At 42.3% G+C, this 21,112-nt stretch overlaps 1 protein-coding gene across 1 annotated transcript in view; it reads right to left on the bottom strand.

Moving 5' to 3' along the window:
• The window catches only part of LOC143280003 (uncharacterized), a 25,247-nt gene extending 4,286 nt beyond the window's left edge, over positions 1-20,961 (bottom strand). The window contains exons 1-15 of the mRNA XM_076584441.1: positions 20,576-20,961; positions 18,854-19,019; positions 18,183-18,272; positions 17,326-17,402; positions 14,882-15,041; positions 14,301-14,450; positions 12,055-12,204; positions 10,459-10,665; positions 8,810-9,589; positions 7,098-7,328; positions 4,477-4,926; positions 2,961-3,308; positions 2,215-2,328; positions 1,074-1,211; positions 86-177 (exon numbers count right to left, since the gene is read on the bottom strand). Coding sequence (XP_076440556.1) covers positions 86-177; positions 1,074-1,211; positions 2,215-2,328; positions 2,961-3,308; positions 4,477-4,926; positions 7,098-7,328; positions 8,810-9,589; positions 10,459-10,665; positions 12,055-12,204; positions 14,301-14,450; positions 14,882-15,041; positions 17,326-17,402; positions 18,183-18,272; positions 18,854-18,947 — 3,081 coding nt within the window. The 5' untranslated portion in view covers positions 18,948-19,019; positions 20,576-20,961. The remainder of the gene's footprint in view (positions 1-85; positions 178-1,073; positions 1,212-2,214; positions 2,329-2,960; positions 3,309-4,476; positions 4,927-7,097; positions 7,329-8,809; positions 9,590-10,458; positions 10,666-12,054; positions 12,205-14,300; positions 14,451-14,881; positions 15,042-17,325; positions 17,403-18,182; positions 18,273-18,853; positions 19,020-20,575) is intronic.
• Between the last annotated feature and the right edge of the window lie 151 nt (positions 20,962-21,112).

Genomic DNA, 21,112 nt, shown 5'->3' with positions numbered 1-21,112 from the left:
TCTTATTTGGTTGATGCGCCTTATGTTCAGAAGTGCCTTATAGTCAGTGAAATACAGTATTTTTTTAATATTCTCTGGGACTTACAGAAAATCCAGTGGGGCATTGGCACACAGCGGTTCCTGCCTTGTTTGTACACGTCCCCCCATTCTGACACGTGTTGGACTGACACACATTTCCTGCAATAATACAGTACACAGGTAGTCATCAGTATATATATATATATATATATATATATATATATATATATATATATATATATATATATATATATATACTGAGAGAGAGAGAGAGAGAGAGGGAGAGAGAAAGAGAGACAGAGAAAGAGACAGAGAAAGAGATATATATATATTTTATTTATTTATTTATTTATATACATATACATATATATATATATATATATATATAGTGTGTGTGTGTGTGTGTGTGTGTGTGTGTGTGTGTGTGTGTGTGTTTTCATGCATGTCTTAATGTGCTGTTCTGTTCTATGCCATTATGTACTATCGTAAAGAACTCTCGTACAGAGCACAGAGCCCAGTGTGAGGGGAGTTTGCACCACATGATTACAAAATATCATCATTGTTACCAGTCGCCTTGCTGAAGTGGTTAGCTTCACAGACTGAAGACTGTGAGGACCTAGGTTCCAACCCCACGAGTGGTGTTGTTGCGTTTTTTTTCTGTTTAAGAACCAGCTCCTATCCAGATCTGAGTTTGCTATGAGCCCAAACAGGAAGACTGGGACCACACAGTAAAGTGTCATCCACTTCACAGATGCGTCTTCAGACTTGCTGCTCAAACTTCCTGACCAACACTGAAGGTGTCTGTATCTCTCAGCCTGCTGAACACCAGGATATATATATATATATATATATTATGAGAGTACAGCCTTGTCAAGCAGGTCCCATACCTAAATGGACCACCCCCACCGCACTCTCGCCCCCCATAGCAGCATCTTCATCACCCTCCGTCACCATTCATCGCCATCAAAATATGGAAAATGAAATGTCCAGAATTCTGGGTCCCCCCCCACCCGGCCCCCCCCAAAAAAAGCTATTATTAACTCTATTTGACCCACCTCTGGGCAGCTCACAAAACAGGCCCTGGTACTGCGAGTCGCACTGACAGTACGCCCCCCACTCGTCCGTGAAGCATTCTCCACGCCCCTCGCAGGGGTCAGGGTCACAGGTAGCCACGATGTCTTCACAGCTGACACCTGGGTGAAGATGTATTGCATTGCATTGCATTGCATTGTACTGCATTGTATTGTATTGCATCATGTTGTATTGTATTGCATTGTATCGTATTGTATTTTATCAAATTGTATTGTATCACTTTGTATTGTGACGTATCAAATTATACAGAATTATATTTTTGTCACAACAGATTTTCTTTGTGTGAAATTTGGGCTGCTCTCCCTATGGAGTGCCACAGTGCAGCACCACCCATATTATTATTTTTCTTTTTTTTCTGTCTGCAAGAGTCTTTGTTTTCCTGTCAAGGTGGGTTTTTCTACAGAATTTTGCCAGGGACAACCCTTCTGCTGCTGTGGGATTCTTTCACATGTGCTAAGTGCATGCTACACAAGGGACCTGGGTTTATCGTCTCATCCAAATGACCAGTGCCTGGACAACCCCTCAAGGTCTAGTGGAGGGGGTGAAAATACTGTGCCGAATGATGGGCGCAACAGCCAAGTGGTTAAAGCGTTGGACTTTCAATCTGAGGGTCCTGGGTTCGAATCTCGGTAACGGCGCCAGGTGGGTGAAGGGTGGAGATTTTTTTAAAACCTCCCAGGTCAACATATGTGCAGACCTGCCTGTGTCTGACCCCCCTTTTGTGTACACGCAAGCAGAAGATCAAATACGAGGTTAAAGATCCTGTAATCCATGTCAGCGTTCAGTGGGTTATGGAAACAAGAACATGCCTAACATGCACACCCCCGAAAAACCGAATATGGCTGCCTACATGGAGGGGTAAAAATGGTCATACACGTAAAAGCCCACTCATGTACATACGAGTGAACGTGGGAGTTGCAGCCCACGAATGAAGAAGAAGAAGAACTGTGCCGAGTGAGGGGTTCTTTCATCCCTGGCGCTCAGATTCTCTCACTTCCTAGGCAAGACGTGTCACCACCAGGACAACACTCCTCTTACGTGCCTGCAAGAAAACTTCCTCATTTCATGAGCACACGATAAAGACTGAAGTGTGAGGCGAGAGACCTGTGTAGGGTGGGAGGCAGACGCAGACGAAGCCAGTCTCCGACATCTCACAGGTTCCCTTGTTCAGGCATGGGGAGCTGATGCAGGACCCCAGCACTGTCTCACACAGCTGACCTGCACACACAGAAGGCACAGTGTGTCATGTCCCATCACGTGTGCTGCTCATCGCAGTCATCTTGTTCGTGTATTAATTTAATTAACCCCTTCAGCACCAGCGGAAAAACAGTAGAAAGTGGTGTTTCAAGTTATAAAAACATTATCCGAAACAATAAGCCTAAAACTGAGAAAAAGGTCTGGAGACACGCCACTGTGTGATTTTTCAGCCCTCCAGAGTTATTTCCCCTCTTCTGATGACGTTATTAGTGACGTCACTATGCACATACATGATACATTCTACGGCACTCACGGGGTTTTAATCTTCACATTTTGAATGTTATCGGTTCAAAGGTAGGAGAGGAGGAGGAGGGAGCTGACAACAAGAACCAATGGCAACAAAAGGGCAGTGCAGTTTGCCAGAGTGGCTGTTCATGATCACTTAGCATTGCTGAGACCTGTTTTTATGGTACGTTTGCACAGAACATGAAACATCTTACTCAGTAAGCACTTTAATCAGGGTTTTTTTTTTCTTAGCAAACAATATGCAGTGTAGTGTAAACAACACTAATATCATCATCACCATCACAATTTTTATGAAACATTTTAAAAAGAAAAAAAACAAAAAACAACACCAAACAGACCCCTCTCACCAGTATAGGCAGGAGTGCACTGACACTCAAACTCTGGGGGAGCGCTGCTGACGCAGGTGGCGTTGTTCCGGCAGGGGCCACTGTCGCAGGGTGACACCACCTGGTGACAGGTGGGGCCCTCCAGCCCTGGGGGGCACACGCAGGTGTAGTTGCCCCCCTCCTGGTCCACGCAGGTGGCGGAGGGGTGGCAGGGGGTGAAGGTGCATGGGGGGAGGGTCGCCTCGCAGCGCAGCCCTGTGAAGTTGGCGGGGCACAGGCAGGAGAAGGTGGAGCCCAGGTTCTGGCAGGTGCCCCCGTTCTGGCAGGGCTGCGACTGACACGCCATCTCCTCTATCTCACAGCTGCTCCCTGGACGGAAAGGACAGCATGGTGACTGTTGTGTGTGTAAGGTTGTCGCTGATTAATATGATTGACAAATTGATGTGGATACACCTTTTATAACACCCATCTTTGGTCAGAGTACCAAGCTCTTAGCACTTTATCAAACACAGTCATTTGACTGATTGATTTGGATACTTACATGGCACCCATCTTTAATGAACTGATATAGAATCTTATATCTATATAGCGCCAATCTTTGCTTGGAGTACCAAGCTCTCAGCACTTTATAAACGCAGAGTCATTTGACTGACTGGTCTTCGGTCAGGGGCCAAACTGTAAATGCTTTACAAACATGGAGTCATTTGTACAATAAATACCTGCCTGGTAGAGTCAACTGACAGCTGCCTTTAGGTGCTCATCACTTGTTTCATGTGTCATTCATTCAGACTTCAGTCATGCATGCATAAACACACACACATACGCACGTGCACACACACACACACACCACATGTATATAAGAGCAGATTTTATCATAAAGAAAGATTGCCAAAAACAACCCTCTTGTCTCTTGTTGATGCACATTCTTTTACATGTGCTGAGTGTATGCTACATATCGATTAACCTTCTCATCAAAATGACCAGTTGTTTTGAGAGTTCAGATCATTCACACCAGAAATACAAAACACAGATTAACAGGACAACAGGTACTGGATAACAGCCACAGCCACATCCACATTATAGAGATTTGATCAATGATTCCTTTTTCTAAGTCATCTGCATCCGCATTATAAAGATATGATCAATGATTTTTTTATTTTATTTAATAAGTCATAAAGAACTCTGGCAAAATCATACATTGTTTGTTACAGTCTATCTAGGCTGCACACACCCCTTTGATCTGATAAGGCTCTGCTGCTGAAGTGTCTTCATGGATGGCAGATTTAGGTATGGCAGATGTAAATGTTTCCATCCAGTTACATTAGATATTTTAATCAAGTGATTCTGGTGATGTGTAAGATAATGCTGTTGTTGATTTCAGTATCTTCATCCTGTTACATGAATTATTGATTATCAATCAAGTGGTTTTGATAATGTGTAAGATACTGCTGCTGTTATACTATATAATGTGGCAAGGCAAAAAAAAAGAAAAAGAAGAAAACCAGCTAATGACACAAACCACTACAGACAGCCTTACCAGTGAACCCCTCTCGACACACACACTGCTCGTCCCCCTCCTCCTGTTGCACGCAGTCCCCATTGACACACACGTCAGCGTTGCATGACGACACGTGCTCATCACAATTGCGGCCTGTGTAGTTTGGCAGACATTCACACGTGTAGTCCCCGCTCTCCTGATCGACACAGGTACCGTTGACACAGGGTTGAGAGGCGCAGGGCATCGCGACCTCGCAGTCCCTGCCTGTGTAGTGGATGGCGCACTGACACGTGTATGTGTTGATGGCGCTGTGGCAGAAGCCGCCGTTCTGACAGGGGGAGCTCCCGCAGGGAATGAAGGTCTGGCACAAATTGCCGGCACTGGTGGGCGGGCAGTCGCAGGTGAACTTGGTTCCGTTGGAGCGACAGGTACCGCCGTTCTGACAGGGCTGGCTGGCACAGGGCTGAAGGGATGACTCACACTTCTTTCCTGTCACCATGGAGATTTTATCATTATCATTGTTATTTTCATCATTGTCATTTCATTTGAACAATGTACACAGATAACATAAGGGTATGCAGATAACATCAAAACTTGTCATTCAGATGAGACAATAAATTGGGGTCTTGTGTGTAGCATGCACTTAACACATGTAAAAAGAACCCACTGCAACAAACGGGTTGTGCATGGCAATTTTCTGCAGAAAAATCCACTTTGATAGGAAAACAAATACATTCGCAGGCAGAAACCAAACAACCAAACCCCCCCTCCCCAAAAGACTAACAAACAAAAAAAGAAAAAAGAAAAAGAAAGAAAGAAAAATAAAAAAGGGTGGTGCTGCACTGTAGCAATGTGTTCTCCCTGGTAAGAGCAGCCTGAATTTCTTACACAGAATTCTCTTGTGACAAAAAAAGAGAAACACAGTACAACACAAACACACAGAAGACATCAAGAATAGTTACACAAAACAAAACACAACAGAACTTTATAATCATTCACAACTCTGTGCTGTAAAGCACCACAGAGGACTGAAGTTGGTTTTTTTTGTTTGTTTCAAACTGGCTGAACCTTCTCAAGGCCTGACCAAGCGCGTTGGGTTACGCTGCTGGTCAGGCATCTGCTTGGCAGATGTGGTGTAGCGTATATGGATTTGTCCGAACGCAGTGATGCCTCCTTGAGCTACTGAAGCTACTGAAACTGAGTCTTGCTGCGTATGGCAGCCGCTACAAGCCGGGATACTATTTCGCTATCATACATTCCGAAACATGCCACTACATGCTGCGTTGCGAGGAGATGAAAGGTCCCATTCTACCCCCCTCTCCCTAATTACATCACAGAGATAGTGGACACATTTGCAAGATAACAAAACAACACGATCTGTGTATGTATACCATGCTTCTCTTTCAAGGAGTATGATTTTGTGTGAAACCATTATGTATGTGTAATATATGTTGCATGGTCTTGTAAGTGTTTGAACATGCCATCGGGAAGAAGACAGATTAAAAACATGAGGGAAAAAAAAGAAGAAAAAAAAGAAAAGACAACAGAATGGAGAAAAATGAGGATGGAAGGAACAAAAAAAAAAAAAAAAAAAAAAAGGACAAAAAAAAAAAGATACAAAAGACAAAAAAACCCAACAACAAACGAAAAAAAAAAAGAAAAAGAAAAAAAAAAAAGAGAAAGAACCTTCCAGGGATGCTGAAACTATCCTGCTCATTTGCAGAACTTTTACGCATCCACTGATTTCTCCTTAAAAAAAACAAAAACAAAAACAAAAAAAACACGATCTGCATCATTTAACAAGACAAGGGGAAAGAGAACAGTGAAACAAGTTGGAGGAGGAGCAATGGCGAAAATCGAAGAAGGAGAAGACGTCTAGTGCCTCTGTTTTTCTTTTTCTTTATGTGAACTACATCACCAGCAGTCACAATCAGCAGCACTAGCAAGGAACGTGATCAGGTTTTTAAAGAAAGCAACATACATTTTACATAGATCACAGTTCTTTCAGTTTCCAATGCTCAGCCTGTGGGTTACCACTTCTTTTTAGTTTTCATCAATCAGCCAAGTTAAGATTATTCAGTGAAAACCTAAATGACTTAGGAACGTTGCCAAAACCCTTTCCTAACTATCAATTATAATGATTTTTAATAATGAATCATGATAACATTCCATTTTTAGGAGTTGGTACAATAGATCATTGCCTTGAAACTATAATGATAATAAAAGGCATCTATAAGACACAATTCTTTGAAAAGAAACTCAATGGGTACACAAACACACTCACACACTCACTCACTCACACACACACACACACACACACAGAGTGGCAGGTATAAATAAAAAAAAAATTACATAAAAGTCTGCTTGGGAAAAAATGTATCTATAGATTTTGTCTAAATTCAGTTAAAATTGTTGTGTTTTTCTCAGACTAGCATGCAATGAATTCTAGATGGCTGGTGCATTAAAACTGAAAGCATACTGGCCAAGATATTTCATGTTTCTTTTTGAAATTTTGTGAACCTTTTCAGTGTGAGGGGTTGTTTGTGCAGAGTGAGGATTTGTAACAATATAGGAAGTGTGCCATCAAAATGGCGGATGGCAAGAACTGCCGACTTGCACAGAGAACAGAAACTACCAGGCAGCCAGTGCAGTTCCTTCACCTGTAAACGCCACAGGACACTGGCAGTGGAAATCGTCTCCCCTGTTACTGCACAGACCCCCGTTCTGGCAGGGGAAAGACGCGCACGGGTTGAAGATCTCACAGCGGGGCCCTGTGTACAAATCTGTGCAGTTGCAGCTATAGGAACTTCTCAGGTCCATGCACGTGCCGCCGTTCAAACATGGCTCTGTTGTGCAGGGTAAGTACGTTTGGCACAGCTCTCCCGAATAGCCTGCAGCAGACACAGATTGTAGGTGAGAACACACATTGCATCACTGATCCTGCAGAAAACACAGGTGTAAACATGAAGGTGAGAACATAATGTGTCATATTATATATCCTGCAGAAAACACAGGTGAATACATGAAGGTGAGAACATAATGTGTCATATTATATATCCTGCAGAAAACACAGGTGAATACATGAAGGTGAGAACGTAATGTGTCATATTATATATACTACAGAAAACACAGGTGAATACATAAAGGTCAGAACATTATGTGTCATATTATATATACTACAGAAAACACAGGTGAATACATGAAGGTGAGAACATACTACGTCATATCATATAATCTATATCCTGCAGAAAACACAGGTGAACACATGAAGGTGAGAGAACATACCGTGCAGAAAACACAGGTGAACACATGAAGGTGAGAGAACATACCGTGCAGAAAACACAGGTGAACACATGAAGGTGAGAGAACATACCGTGCAGAAAACACAGGTGAATACATGAAGGTGAGAACATTCTGAGTCATATATATCCTGCAGAAAACAAATGAGAACACATGAAGGTGAGAACACACTGTGTCATATATCCTGCTGCAAACACAGGTGAACCATGTCTTGCTAGGCAAGGGAAGGGCGTTGAGTCTGCACAGACAAGAATTTCAAAACATTTCTTTCTTTGTTAACATTGTGTAAGTACTTTTTTTTTCTTCTCACATTTATAAAGGACTTTCAGCATTTGTGGGTTGTTTTTTCTCTCAAGATAATGGTGTCATCTTTGTGAGTTCAAACACTGACACAGGACTACACACTAAAAATATCCTGTCATGATTTAGCAATAGAAAAAGGCAGATATTTCAACATCCCAAAAGAAAGGAGACTATGTTCACAACGCCAAACAACAGAAGATGAATATCATTTCTTAGATGACTGCAAATTATACAAAGAAATTAGAATAGAATTCATACAAAAAATTCAAAAATACCTTCCAAATATGATTAAATCCAGTCAGCTAATACTGGAAGACAAAACTTGTGGGACTGTTTGGGACATTTGTCAGTAACTGCTGCCCAAAATGCCATAGCGTGCAGGAGTGATTCAATCTTTTGTTCAATATTTATCTAATTTGTTTTGCTATTTTGTGTGTGGTTTCATGTAGCTTTGCATGCGTGTCTTATAAACCTTGTTCAGGATTATTTGACATTAAAATTGATTCTGATTCACACACACACACACACACACACACACACACACACACACACACACACACACTGCTCACATACATACACATTCACATGATAAACACACAAGCACAAACATGCAGACATCCGACAAGTGAAACACATTCAACTGTCTGCATGAGCACACCCAACATACACTCACACCAGAAGAACACACACTCATTCAGTGAAAACACAGGAACTTCCAGCAACAATGCTGACACACAGGAGAACATTGCTATCACAGGACACCTTTTACCTTCTGGACACATGCACGTGAACGTAGAGTTGTCAACATCGACACATTTTGCTTTATAATAGCAGGGGTTGCTTGTGCAAGGGAGATAAGTCTCGCAGCGAGCGCCTTCATGAGAAAGGGGACAGGAGCAGAAATAGCCATCCAAAGATGTGATGCACTGCCCGTTGTTCAGACAGGGGCTGCTGTCACAGCCAAGGCGAGTTTCACACACCGTCCCTGTGAAATCGCTGGTGCAGTAACACATAAAGCCCGCAGTTCCGTTGTTCTCACATGTGCCTTCATTCAAGCACGGCTGGCTCCTACATGGCAGCTCACTTTCACACACGGTGCCCGTGAAGCCTTCAGGGCACTGGCAGTGGAACTCCGTCAGGGACAGGTCCGTGCAGTTCCCGCCATTCTGGCATGGAGCAGACTGACACGGCATGGCAGTCTCACACCTAGTGCCGGTGAACAAGGGAGTGCAGTCACAGGACAGTCCCGTCACAGTCTCTGAACACGTCCCTCCGTTCCCACAGCTGTCCTCGGCACACCGCTCCGAAAACTGACAGTAGGGACCAAACGCCAGACCTTGACAGTTGCAGGTGAAACTGCTGCCCTCAGGTATACATAAGGCGCCGTTCAAGCATGGCTGGCTAGCACAGGGGGCTGGTTCCTGGCAGTTGACCCCTCCGAAGGTCATGGGGCAGGTGCAGTGGTAAGTGTCCTCTGAGCGTGTGCAGAAGCCTCTGTTCTGACAGGGGTTCTGAATGCAGGGGCCGATGACTTCTTCACAGTGATTTCCTGCACAAACACCAACATGCACATACACTGAGAGCTGTCGAAACAGCTGTTCAGGGAACATACTGCGTCACTCAGAATGTACTTCAAAGTTTTACTGTAGCTTGTATTTTGCTGTTGAAAACAACACATCATTCTGACTTTTTCTTTTTCTTTCTTTTTCAATCCAAACACAGGGCCGTAGCAAAAAAAAAGAAAAAAAAAGAAAAGAAAAAAAGTCAGTGATATCTATGAACAGGTCAGGCTCAGTGAAAAAAAACACATAAAGATTAAAAAAAAAAAGCTTCAAGTGGTGATGAACTCTCTCCAGGGATGCACTGCACAATACAGCACTGCTGAGAACTGTAGAAAGTAAGTGTGTGTGTGTATATGTATGCATTTTGTTTGTTTTTTGATGCATCATTTGTTAGGGTCTGAAGGTCTGACCACAATGATGAGTCTCTGCATAAGTCAGGGGGTCTTAACCCACTTCACCAAAATTTTCTTTCTATCTTCTTAGAGCATCCTGATGTGGTGTAGTGTATATGGATAAGTTCGCAAGCTTTGATGCCTCCATAAAACTGAAAGTCTGTGTGTGTGTGTGTGTGTGTGTGTGTGTGTGTGTGTGTGTGTGTGTGCATGTGTGTGTGCGTGTGTGTGGTTGTGTATTTGTGTTTGTGTGTGTGTGTGTGTATGTGTGTGTGTGTGTGTTTGTTTGTTTGTTTGTTTGTGTGTGTGTGTGTGTGTGTGTGCCCGTGCGTGCGCATGTGTGTGTGTGTGTGTGTGTGTGTGTGTGTGTGTGTGTGTGTGTGTGGTCAAGATGAGGGTTAACTTCCTGAAAAATACATCTGTCTCTTTCTCATTCTCTCTGTCTGTCTCGCTTTGTCTCTCACCGGTGAAGCCGTCCTGACAGAAGCACTGGTAGTCTCCCTCAGCCAAGTCAGGAGAGCAGCCCTGTTTGCCCAGAGAGCAGCAGTAGCCACCATTCTGACACAGGTTCTGCTCACAGGGGTCAGGGTTCACAGGCTCAGAGCAGTCATCTCCTGTGAAGAGGGCGCTGCATTCGCAGGTGAAGCTGTTGATGCCATCGAGACAGGTGCCTGTGGAGGACATACAAACTTACATGAGACAACAAACTAATGCAAATTAATGGAAGTAATATTAAGAAATGTGATTGTTGTATTTTTTACTGAACCTCAGATACCAACGATATTCAGCTGTTCAGAATATATGACATGCAGTTTGCTAAAACAATATGGGGAATGATGAAGTGTATTAAATGTAATCAATGTGTTTAAAGTAATGTTATCACATTTTGAAATTCATAATACTCAACACCCTTCCCCACTACACTCTGTGTGTGTATGCCTATGGCCGAGACACATTAAACTATTTGTGTTGTCTTGAATCTGAGATCCATCTGCATGGTAACACACAAGAAAATGACATGCAAAAAGAACGACCTTCAAAAATTAAAAAGAGAGAAAACAGAAAGCAAAGAAAAAGAAAAAAAGAAAGAAAAACATGTGTACACAGTCCTTTTCTTAACCATATCTTGTTTACAATTCTGTACCTATACACACTCACAAGAACCTCATCCTAACAGTTCCTTCACAGATTCTGTACCTATACACACTCCCAAAAACTTCATCCTAACAGTTCTTTTACATCCCACACACACTCACACAAACCTTGTCTGAACACTTCCTTCACAGATTCTGTACCCACACACACTCACAAACAACTTGTCCTTATAATTCTTTTACATATTCTGTACTCATACACACTCACAAAACCCTAATCCTAATTCTTATTGATCCCACACACACTCACAAAAACTTCGTCGTAACAGTTCCTTCACAGATTCTGTACTCAAACACACTAACAAAAACCTTGTCTGAACACTTCCTTTACAGATTCTGTACCCAAACACACTCACCAAAACCTTGTCCTAACACTTCCTTTATAGATTCTGTACACACACACACACAGACACACACACACACACACACAAACTCGTCCTAATAGTTCTTTCACATATTCTGATCCCACCCACACTCACAAAAATCTCATCCTAACAGTTCCTTCACAGATTCTGTACCCACACACACTCACAAATATCTTGTCCTCATAATTCCTTTACATATTCTGTACTCATACACACTCACAAAAACCTTATCCTAACAGTTCTTTTACATTTACTGATCCCACACACACTCACACACACGCACACCTCGTCCTAATAGTTCTTTCACATATTCTGATCCCAAACACACTCACAAAAACCTTGTCCTCTTCGTTCCTTTACACATTCTGTACACACACTCACAAAAACCTTGTCCTAACACTTCCTTTAAAGATTCTGATCCCACACACACTCACAAAAACCTCATCCTAACAGTTCCTTCACAGATTCTGAACCCACACACACTCACAAAAACCTTGCCCTTAACAGTTCCTTTACAGATTCTGCACTGACACACACTGACCGTCGTTCTGACAGGGTGAGTCAGTGCAGTCATCCACATTGACCTCACAGCGGCTGCCTGAGAACCCAGGGAGACAGATACACGTGGCATTGTCGCCGATAAAGAAGGGCGGCATGCAAATACCATTGTTCTTGCATGGGTCTGGTGTCTCTGGAATAGAAACAAGAGAAGAGGATGAAACATCTAAAAACAAAAAAACAAACAAACAAACAAAAAAAATCACTTTTGTGTGTAATTTTTGTCACTTTTTTTTGGTTGTCACAACAGATTTCTCTGTGTGCAATTCAGGCTGCTCTCCCCAGGGAGAGAGCATCTCCACAGTGCAGATTCACTCATTATTTACGTTTTTTTCTGTCTGTAAGTCTTCTCCAATCTACTCTTAACTCAAAATGGATTTTTCTACAGAATTTTGTCAGGGTGCAACCCTTTTGTTTCTGTGGGTTTTTTTAACACGCACACAGTGCGTGCTGCACACAGGACTTCAGTTTAACATCTCATCCAAAAGACACACACACACACACACACACACACACAATCACATGTGCAGTAGCACACTGGCACCATGCACACACCACACCACATCACACCATACACATTCTCTTTATCTTCCCTACCCTTCTAGTCTCTCTCTCTCTGACAAGCTTAACCACAACCCTCCTTCCACACCAACACAAGCACAAACAACTGAAGATGAAACATTCTCTGTCTTTTCCCTTCTGTCTCTTTTCTTTCCCCCACCCTCCTCCCACAACCAGCAATCAATATCAGTCATCATGGCCACTCAGCAGAGAAGATTCTGCACCAATGATGAGTTACTTTGTACTGTATTGCATTGCATTGCACTGCACTGCACTGCACTGCATTGTATTGTATTGTATTGTACTGTATTGTATTGTATTGTACTGTATTGTATTGCATTGCACTGTATTGTATTGTATTGCATTCTAGTGTATTGCATTCTAGTGTATTGTATGGTATTGAATTGTATTGTATCATTACATTTTTTTGGTCACAGCAGATTTCTCTATGTGAAATCTTAGCTGCTCTCTATGGAGACAGCATGCTCTACCACAGTGCAGTGCCATCTTACTTTTTTCTTTTTTTTTTTACTCTGTCTGCAGTGTATTTGTTTCACTGACCAAGTGGTGCTGTTCAGCAGCATCTGATTCTACATATATAGGGCACCACCTACTGAGCCCCTGCTGACAACAGAAATGGCCCAGTTACAGAGTGAGTGTCCCTGTCCAGAGTGGAGACCATCATAACATCCATCCGACGGGCACAACAGCTGAGTGGTGAAAGCGCTGGACTTTCAATCTGAGAGTCCCGGGTTCGAATCTTGGTAACGCGCCTGGTGGGTAAAGGGTAGAGATTTTTTCGATCTCCCAGGTCAACATATGTGCAGACCTGCTTGTGCCTCAGCCCCCTTCGTATGTATATGCAAGCAGAAGATCAAATACGTGCGTCAAAGATTCTGTAATCCATGTCAGCGTTCAGTGGGTTATGGAAACAAGAACATACCCAGCATGCACACTCCCAAATGGAGTGTGGCTGCCTATGTTGCAGGGTAAAAACGGTCGTACAATGTAAAAGCCCACTCGTGTACAGATGAGTGAAAGTGGGAGTTGCAGCCCATGAACGAAGGAGAAGATAACATCCATCCAGCGGCATCCTCATCAATTCTGTCAACACCAGAAGCTTTGATACAGCTCAAATGTCTCAGATATAACTTTTTTTTGTTTGCTTTCCAAAGAGAAACATCATACCCCCTGCTTCACAGCTAGGTAGGAAAGCGGAAGAGAACTCCCAGGCCTGAGAGATACAGACCCTGCAGTGTTGGTCAGGACAGACTGAGATGCTCTTCTGAAGATGCAACTGTGAAGTGGATGACACTGGGAAGGTGGTGGGTGGTGGTGGGGGCAGGGGGGTGGTTAGCAGAGGGACAAGTGGATGGTGCTGTTCCCTCAACAACAAAAAAAAAAAAAAAAAAAGAAAAAAAAAGAAGAAAAAAAGAAAAAAAAAGAAAGAAATACATAGATTATGAATGGCAAACAAAACAAGAATAAAACAGTATACTCTCCTTCCGTAGCAACATATAAACTGACCGATGAAAAACAAAGGAGGCACAAAAACAGTAGTATACTCCCCTTCCATCGCAATAATTAAAAAAGAAAAGAAAAAAAAGATCAATGAAAAACAACAAAGGAATTAGAAGAAGAAGAAGAAAAAAAAAAGGTATACTCTACTTTCATAGCAGAACTGCTTTCGCTCACAGTACTGGCCGGCCCTGTCCTCTGGACAGCGACATGTGAAGCCGCCCCCCTCGGACATACACACCCCTCCGTTGCGACAGGGGCTGGATTGACACAGGTCTGTGATGTTCTCACACCGCTGTCCTGGGAGGGAGGAAGGCGGCACAATGGTTATGATGCTTATCTGCCGATACAGTGTTTGCCAGGGTCCGGTTTGGAATCCTGGCCTCACCCTTTCTTCCATACGTGTTAGACTGGAAAATCAAACTGAGCATCTAGTCATTTGGGCCAGATGATACACTGAATAATAAACTTTAGAAACACACACTCATACACACAATACCAAAACAACAACAACAACAACACACACATGCACACACACACACACACACATACTTACACAAACGCACACACTCTCTCTCTCTCACACACACAACACAACACAGACTCATACACACAATAATATAAATGAACCATACACACCACACACATCCCACACAATAACCAGACACACACACACACACACACATCCCCTTCCCAATCCACACACACACACAAAGAGACAAACATCTTACCATAATATCCATGAGGACATTCACAGCTGAACTCAGCTCCGGCATTGGTACAGGTGGCACCATTCAGACAGGGGGAACTATCGCAGGGTCGCATTTCTGTCTCACAACGCTCGCCCATGAATCCGTCTGCACAGCTACAGCTGAAATCTGAACCACTGGGCTGAAAGTTGAAAATAAAACATCAATAAATTAGAGGTGAGCAATATTTGACATGCCAGCACTGTTTGCAATTGTATTCCTGAAAACTGAATAATGAAAAAAAAACAAAATACAAAACAAAACCACTTTGAAAAGTGAAAAATATGAAACCATTTGTTTGATAATTCAGTGAGTTAATACCTGGAATGATATGAATAGGAAAGATATAAAAGAAGCAAAGACACACACACACAGCAAAACACAGAAGAAAAAAACAGTAATAAATGAAATAAACACCCAATCAATAGAACATTTTTCAATCAATTAATCTGCATGCGACAAGAAACAGAAACTGCACACATTTTGTTTTCTTTCTTTTACTCTTTCGTTCTATCTTCTTTTTTTTTTTGCCTTGTTTCTTTCACCCCACCCCCTTTTTTTTGACCAGCCACAGTGGCAATGGGGCTGGCAGTGAAGACTGATGATGAGATGATGCAGTTTGAGCCCCCCCACAGGAGGTGGGATTTTAAAGCCTGTGGCTGAGTTCTATCCGCAGTGGGTTGTGCTATGGGCAAGACACAGTGGAAGGTTTATCCACTTCATGGATGAATTGTTTGAGAGTGCTGATCAAAGTTTCTTGATCAAAACTGCAGGTGTCTGTATCTCTCAAGCCTGGTTGACTCCATGATATGGTGTGAAAAGTAGTGTGGAGTACAGACATTTCATGCAGTCCCCCAAATAAATTGACATTTGTTGCAGCAGCAGCAGTAGTAGTAGAAGTAGAAGTAGTAGCAGTAGCAGCAGTAGTAGTAGCAGCAGCAGCAGCAGTATCAATGTCAACCTCCTCATCAACAAAAAGAAAAACAAATGTCCAAAACTGTGTGGCGTTTCATACTGTGCTCTTAAGGTGACCTCAGTTTTAATTTTGCTCCCTGCTTCAGTGAGTGTAGTGAGTTCCTGTCAGTCATCGGTGTCAACAGATTCGTGGGGAGAGTGTTGCTGGAAAGACATGTTGCAGCCTTCCCTGCAAGAAGATGCTTGATGAGTCTGGCTCTGTGACTACTGATCAATGTTGTCAGTCGTATGGGGTTTAATAGGTGCATAATGACGTCCTGAATGTGTTGGAGCAGAAGTAGCCCAAAGTAACTCAGTAGCAGTGCAGGGTCTCCTCTGGTGTGTGGCCTCTTGATGATCTAATATCAACAGCTCTGTGGACTGCTGGCACTGGGACTACGGTATATGAGCCTGGGTGTGACTGTGTGTACAGAGCAGCAGGTGGGTCTTCATTTTCTTCCTCATTCCCGAAAACATAGTATGGCTGCCTACATGGTGGGGTAAACATGGTCACACATGTAAAAGCCCACTCGTGTACATATGAGTGAATGTGGGAGTTGCAGCCCACGAACGAAGAAGAAGAAGATTTTCTTCCTCAGCTCTGTGAAGAGCCATTAGGGTGCTGTACAGAACTGTTCACATATTCCTCAAGGTCTGATGGTTGTGTGGGAAGGACTTTTTCCCCCCCTTCTTTTCCCTTCTGCACTGTACACCATATATTTGTTTAACTCTCTCCGGATGACAGAATGCATAAGCATTCCTACATAAAATGTATTTGGATTCGGACGACGGAATGGAATAGCATTTTCCAAAAATAAAAATCCATCACGCACTGTACACATGATTTTGTGATTAGCCAAGCAGAGTGTGCTATTCTGGGTCACTCCACAACCAAATGGTATGATTGGCCAGCCTGTCATGTGTGGCCTGTCTCCCACACACGCTGACAAAGTCACTGACCGGTCGCCTGCTCACATGGCAGCCTGTTAGCAAATGGCATCTGAAGCAGGTTCTTCTCAAAATGTTACGAAGCGAACAAGGCAGCCACGGCAACGTTTTAGTGTTGCCGAAGTACTTGAAATGCAATGCTACAAACTGAGGGGTCAGACATCGAAGAGGTGGATGACGACGAAGAAGAAAGTGAATTAAGTGCAGAAAGTGAGCATGGGTATGGTGATTTGGGGTGAAAAATTGGCATTACTTTCTACATAATGGCAAAACTGTAAAAACAAGATGAGAAATTTTTTTTGTATGTAATAGCCCCACACGTAACAAACCAGTTCTGAAAGTGTCATTTTCTTACTCTGTATTTTTTCCAATTTTTTTCCAAACCCTTACAAATGGACCGTCTGTGGGGAAAAGCAAGGGAGAAAACTTGCCGTCCCGAGTGAGTTAAAGACACCCTTCTTTCTCCATCTCCCCCCAAACCCCCTCCTCCAATTTGAACACAGCAGAAAGAGGTTGTCTATCACCTGACACGTTGCTCCATTGTAGCACAGATTCAGAAGGCATGGCTCAGTCAGGTCTGAACAGTTCTTGCCGCTGTAACCTGCAAATTGGAAGCTGAATGTCATTCATGTGCATGTGTGTGTGTATGTGTGTGCATCTTTTTTTTTAATGAGAATATATAACAAGTTTTTCAGTTGATTACTATGGAATATCAAGATAAATCACAACATTGACTTATTCAGATATGCAGACAATCAGCCAATAAAAATATAATGCCTGGATGGGACTGACTGCTTGCTCAAGACAAAAGCTTGCATGACATAGATATTAGAAGGCAAAAACTAAGAAATGCATAAAAGGATTGACATGTTTTACCCAAGGTATGCTATCTAACTCATCCTTTCAACTGCCAACTTACAACCATCAGTTGCCATTCTGGTGATATTCCACCCATTTTCCCACAACATATATTCCAGCTGATCATATCCTACCAGGAATGTGCTGAAGTAAGAATGCACTGGTGGCACATTATACAAGTGTAAGGAAAAAAAATTATTAAGTTGAAGAAAAAGACCCAGAAGAAAAGGTTGCAGAGGAAGAAGAAGAAAAAGAAGAAGACAAAGATGAACACAAAACAATAGAAGAAGGGTGGAAGGAAGAGGAAAAGGACACACACACACACACACTCATACACACACATGTGCACACACAAACACACACACCACCACCACCACCAAAAGCACCACTACCACCACAACCAAAACCTATAACAACATGTGTCACAACTGAGCATATATTGATTTTTCTTTTTTTATATATAAATTTACAAGTCCCACCCAAGCTCCTCCTCCTCCCTTCCTCACAGGTGTGTCAGTCTCACCTGGAGTGCAGCTGCAGTGATACTGGCCCTGCCACAGAGGTGTACACACACCTTGCACACAGGGCCTGTCCTCACACCCACCCAGGTCCTCTGCACACAGCACACACACACACACACACACACACACACATAGAGAGAGAGAAGACACTGTATTCTACCATTTCTGTTATCTGTGAAGTGTGAGATTTTTTTTCAATACAAAGGAGACAACAACAACAACAACAACAACAACAACACACACACACACACACACACACACAAGAAACAAGGGAAAAAAAGACAAACCATATCACACACACACACACATACATACACACACACACAAAACCAACAAAAAAACACAGCCACACACACACACACACACACAAAAGAAACAAGGAAAAGAAATGTAAAAATGACAAACCATATCACACACACACACACACACACACACACACACACACACACACACACAAACACACACTATTCCACTCTACTTTCTTCCTGGTCCCCCCACCCCTCCCTGAACCAAGTCCACCCCACCTCCTTCACACACACATCACCCTAATATCTTCTCTCCAACCCCTCTCCCCACCCCACCCCTCCCATCTAATATCACTCTCAGCAAAGCAGCATAAAATCAAGAAACGTACAAACACGTGCACAGTCAACACCAAAAGACTCCCTCTTACCAAACTCTTGACAAGAAATAGTCTGGCACCACAGCATGGCAACAACCACAACCAGGGCAACTCCCCCAACCATGCTCTGAATGATGCTCATCATTGTTCAGCTTTGTGGAACCAACAGCACATCACTGGAACACAGTTCCTGGGACACCATCTCCCTGTTCCCCACCTGGAATAATCATCGCAGAAATATTCAACACGTAGTCCAGTCATGCTGCTCATAACTCAACCTTCCATAAGAGTTGTCTGGAAGTTTTCAGAGCAAAACTAAACACAACATTTAAATAATCAACACGGAGTCCAGTCACATTGCCCATAGCTCAGCCTTGCACAAAAGTCATCTGAAAATTGTTGGAGCAAAACTTTACGCAGCATTTAAATTCAAACCATGGTAAAAATGGATCACCATCTGTATGCAAGCGAATCAAATGCCTTTTTTCTTTTGCACTTTTGAGCAAGATTATGCTTCACATCATGTTCTGTGAGTGTTAACTTGCAAACATTAAGCGGCATATAAAGTGTGAGATGGTGGCTTCCTTTACAACTGACACAAGATTTTAATCAGTTTTCTCTGAAAGAACTTTCAGTACCATTTGTGGTTTTTCATCATAGGCTGCAGATCCCATGGTCAATGAAAATGGGCTTTTAATGGGCCATTCAAGCATTCATACTTTGGGTGTGTTCATGTTTAAAAATTGAAGCCTGTTAGGTGTATCTATACAAATATTTCCAACACACACACACACACACACACACACACACACACACACACACAAACACACACAAACACCAACACAGATTTCCTGTATGCCTTTGTCTGTGTGTATGTATGCTTGTGTTCATATGTGCATATAATTCATATGAACATGCAGCAACAGCATCTTTTGCGAGTACATGGGCCAATGTGTGAGCTGCAGTTACTGAGTAAGTATTGTATTTTCTCACATTCTAAAACTATGATAGGTGTGGCAGCCTTCTCTATCATTTTGGTGAGTCAGACATACCTTCATATACATTGCACAAATCCTGGTTGTGTGTTTAGTTGGGAGTGTGTACAGTAAACCATATCACTTAATCAGTTAATGACATGGTTTTAAGTATTTTGATCTAGTTTTAATTACTGTACTGTGCATTACTTAGGTACTGTGATGCATATCTGATGAGTGTTGTGTTGTGTATGATGGTTTTGTGTATGTGTGAGCATACTTTAGTGTCTGGGTGGATGTCTGTGCAAGGTTATGGATGTAAGTTTTCATTTGAGTGCTTAATTGCATGTTTTACTCAGATTTTCCGCAGCACAAATGAGCAATGTTTTACATGGAAAGGTGCTAGATGAATTACATTATAGTTGTTGCTCTTCTTCCTATCATTATTATCATCATCATTATTATATATAGTCAGACCTCTATCATGCATGTATGCTACATTTGGTGTATCTTTCGGCTGAAAGACCCTGATGTGGAGTAAAAGCACCCAGAAGGTTTTCATAGTCTGCTCACAGTATCTATTAGCACATCAGCACATGTTACTCATACACCATGAGTATTTGCCCAACACATATATTAACATGTATCACTTCAGCAAAATATTAATCATGATCATATTTCATGAAAAAGGATCTCAAGTTAATGTACAAAAACAAAACCTAAACAAGCATTTTTGCCCCAGATCTTACCCCAAAACAAAGCTTCATAATATATAAAATTACAATGCATGATCACTTACTTCGAAGAAAATTGAACTGGCTGGATCTTCACTATAACTGACTTACTGGGTGAATCATAGAAAATGAAGCTATGGCCAAATGACACCAGTCAATAACTGGCATGCGCTGTTGCAGTGCTATTGATCAGTTTTGCCGATCAATCGGCAACAGATGGTAAGGTTTGTCTATGTACAACTGGCATGACACTGTGAGTTGTTCTGCTGCACTTATAAGCATGATAATGTGTTATACTGTTTATGCTTTTTAATGCTGGCCACAGTGGATGAAAAGTAGCAATTACTAGCATTATCGACTTATGCTAAACTTACTGTACCCATCATTATCACACTTCAAGCTTTCTGTCAGTTGCTTTAAAAAGAGGGGGCCTGAAACTGGAACCTTTTTTTTTTTTTGTGAAACTTTTATTTTTAGCATTTATTTTGAATGTTTACGTATCATACATTTCAACCAGGAGAAAATTTAGGTGGGTCAACGGAATAACATTAGTTCTAAAGAAGACATTAGCATCAGTTCTAAACAGGCATTTCCCAGTGTAT

Source organism: Babylonia areolata, chromosome 3, assembly GCF_041734735.1.
Source record: "Babylonia areolata isolate BAREFJ2019XMU chromosome 3, ASM4173473v1, whole genome shotgun sequence".
Lineage (NCBI taxonomy): Eukaryota > Metazoa > Mollusca > Gastropoda > Neogastropoda > Buccinidae > Babylonia > Babylonia areolata.
This window is presented reverse-complemented; position numbering and strand designations above follow the sequence as displayed.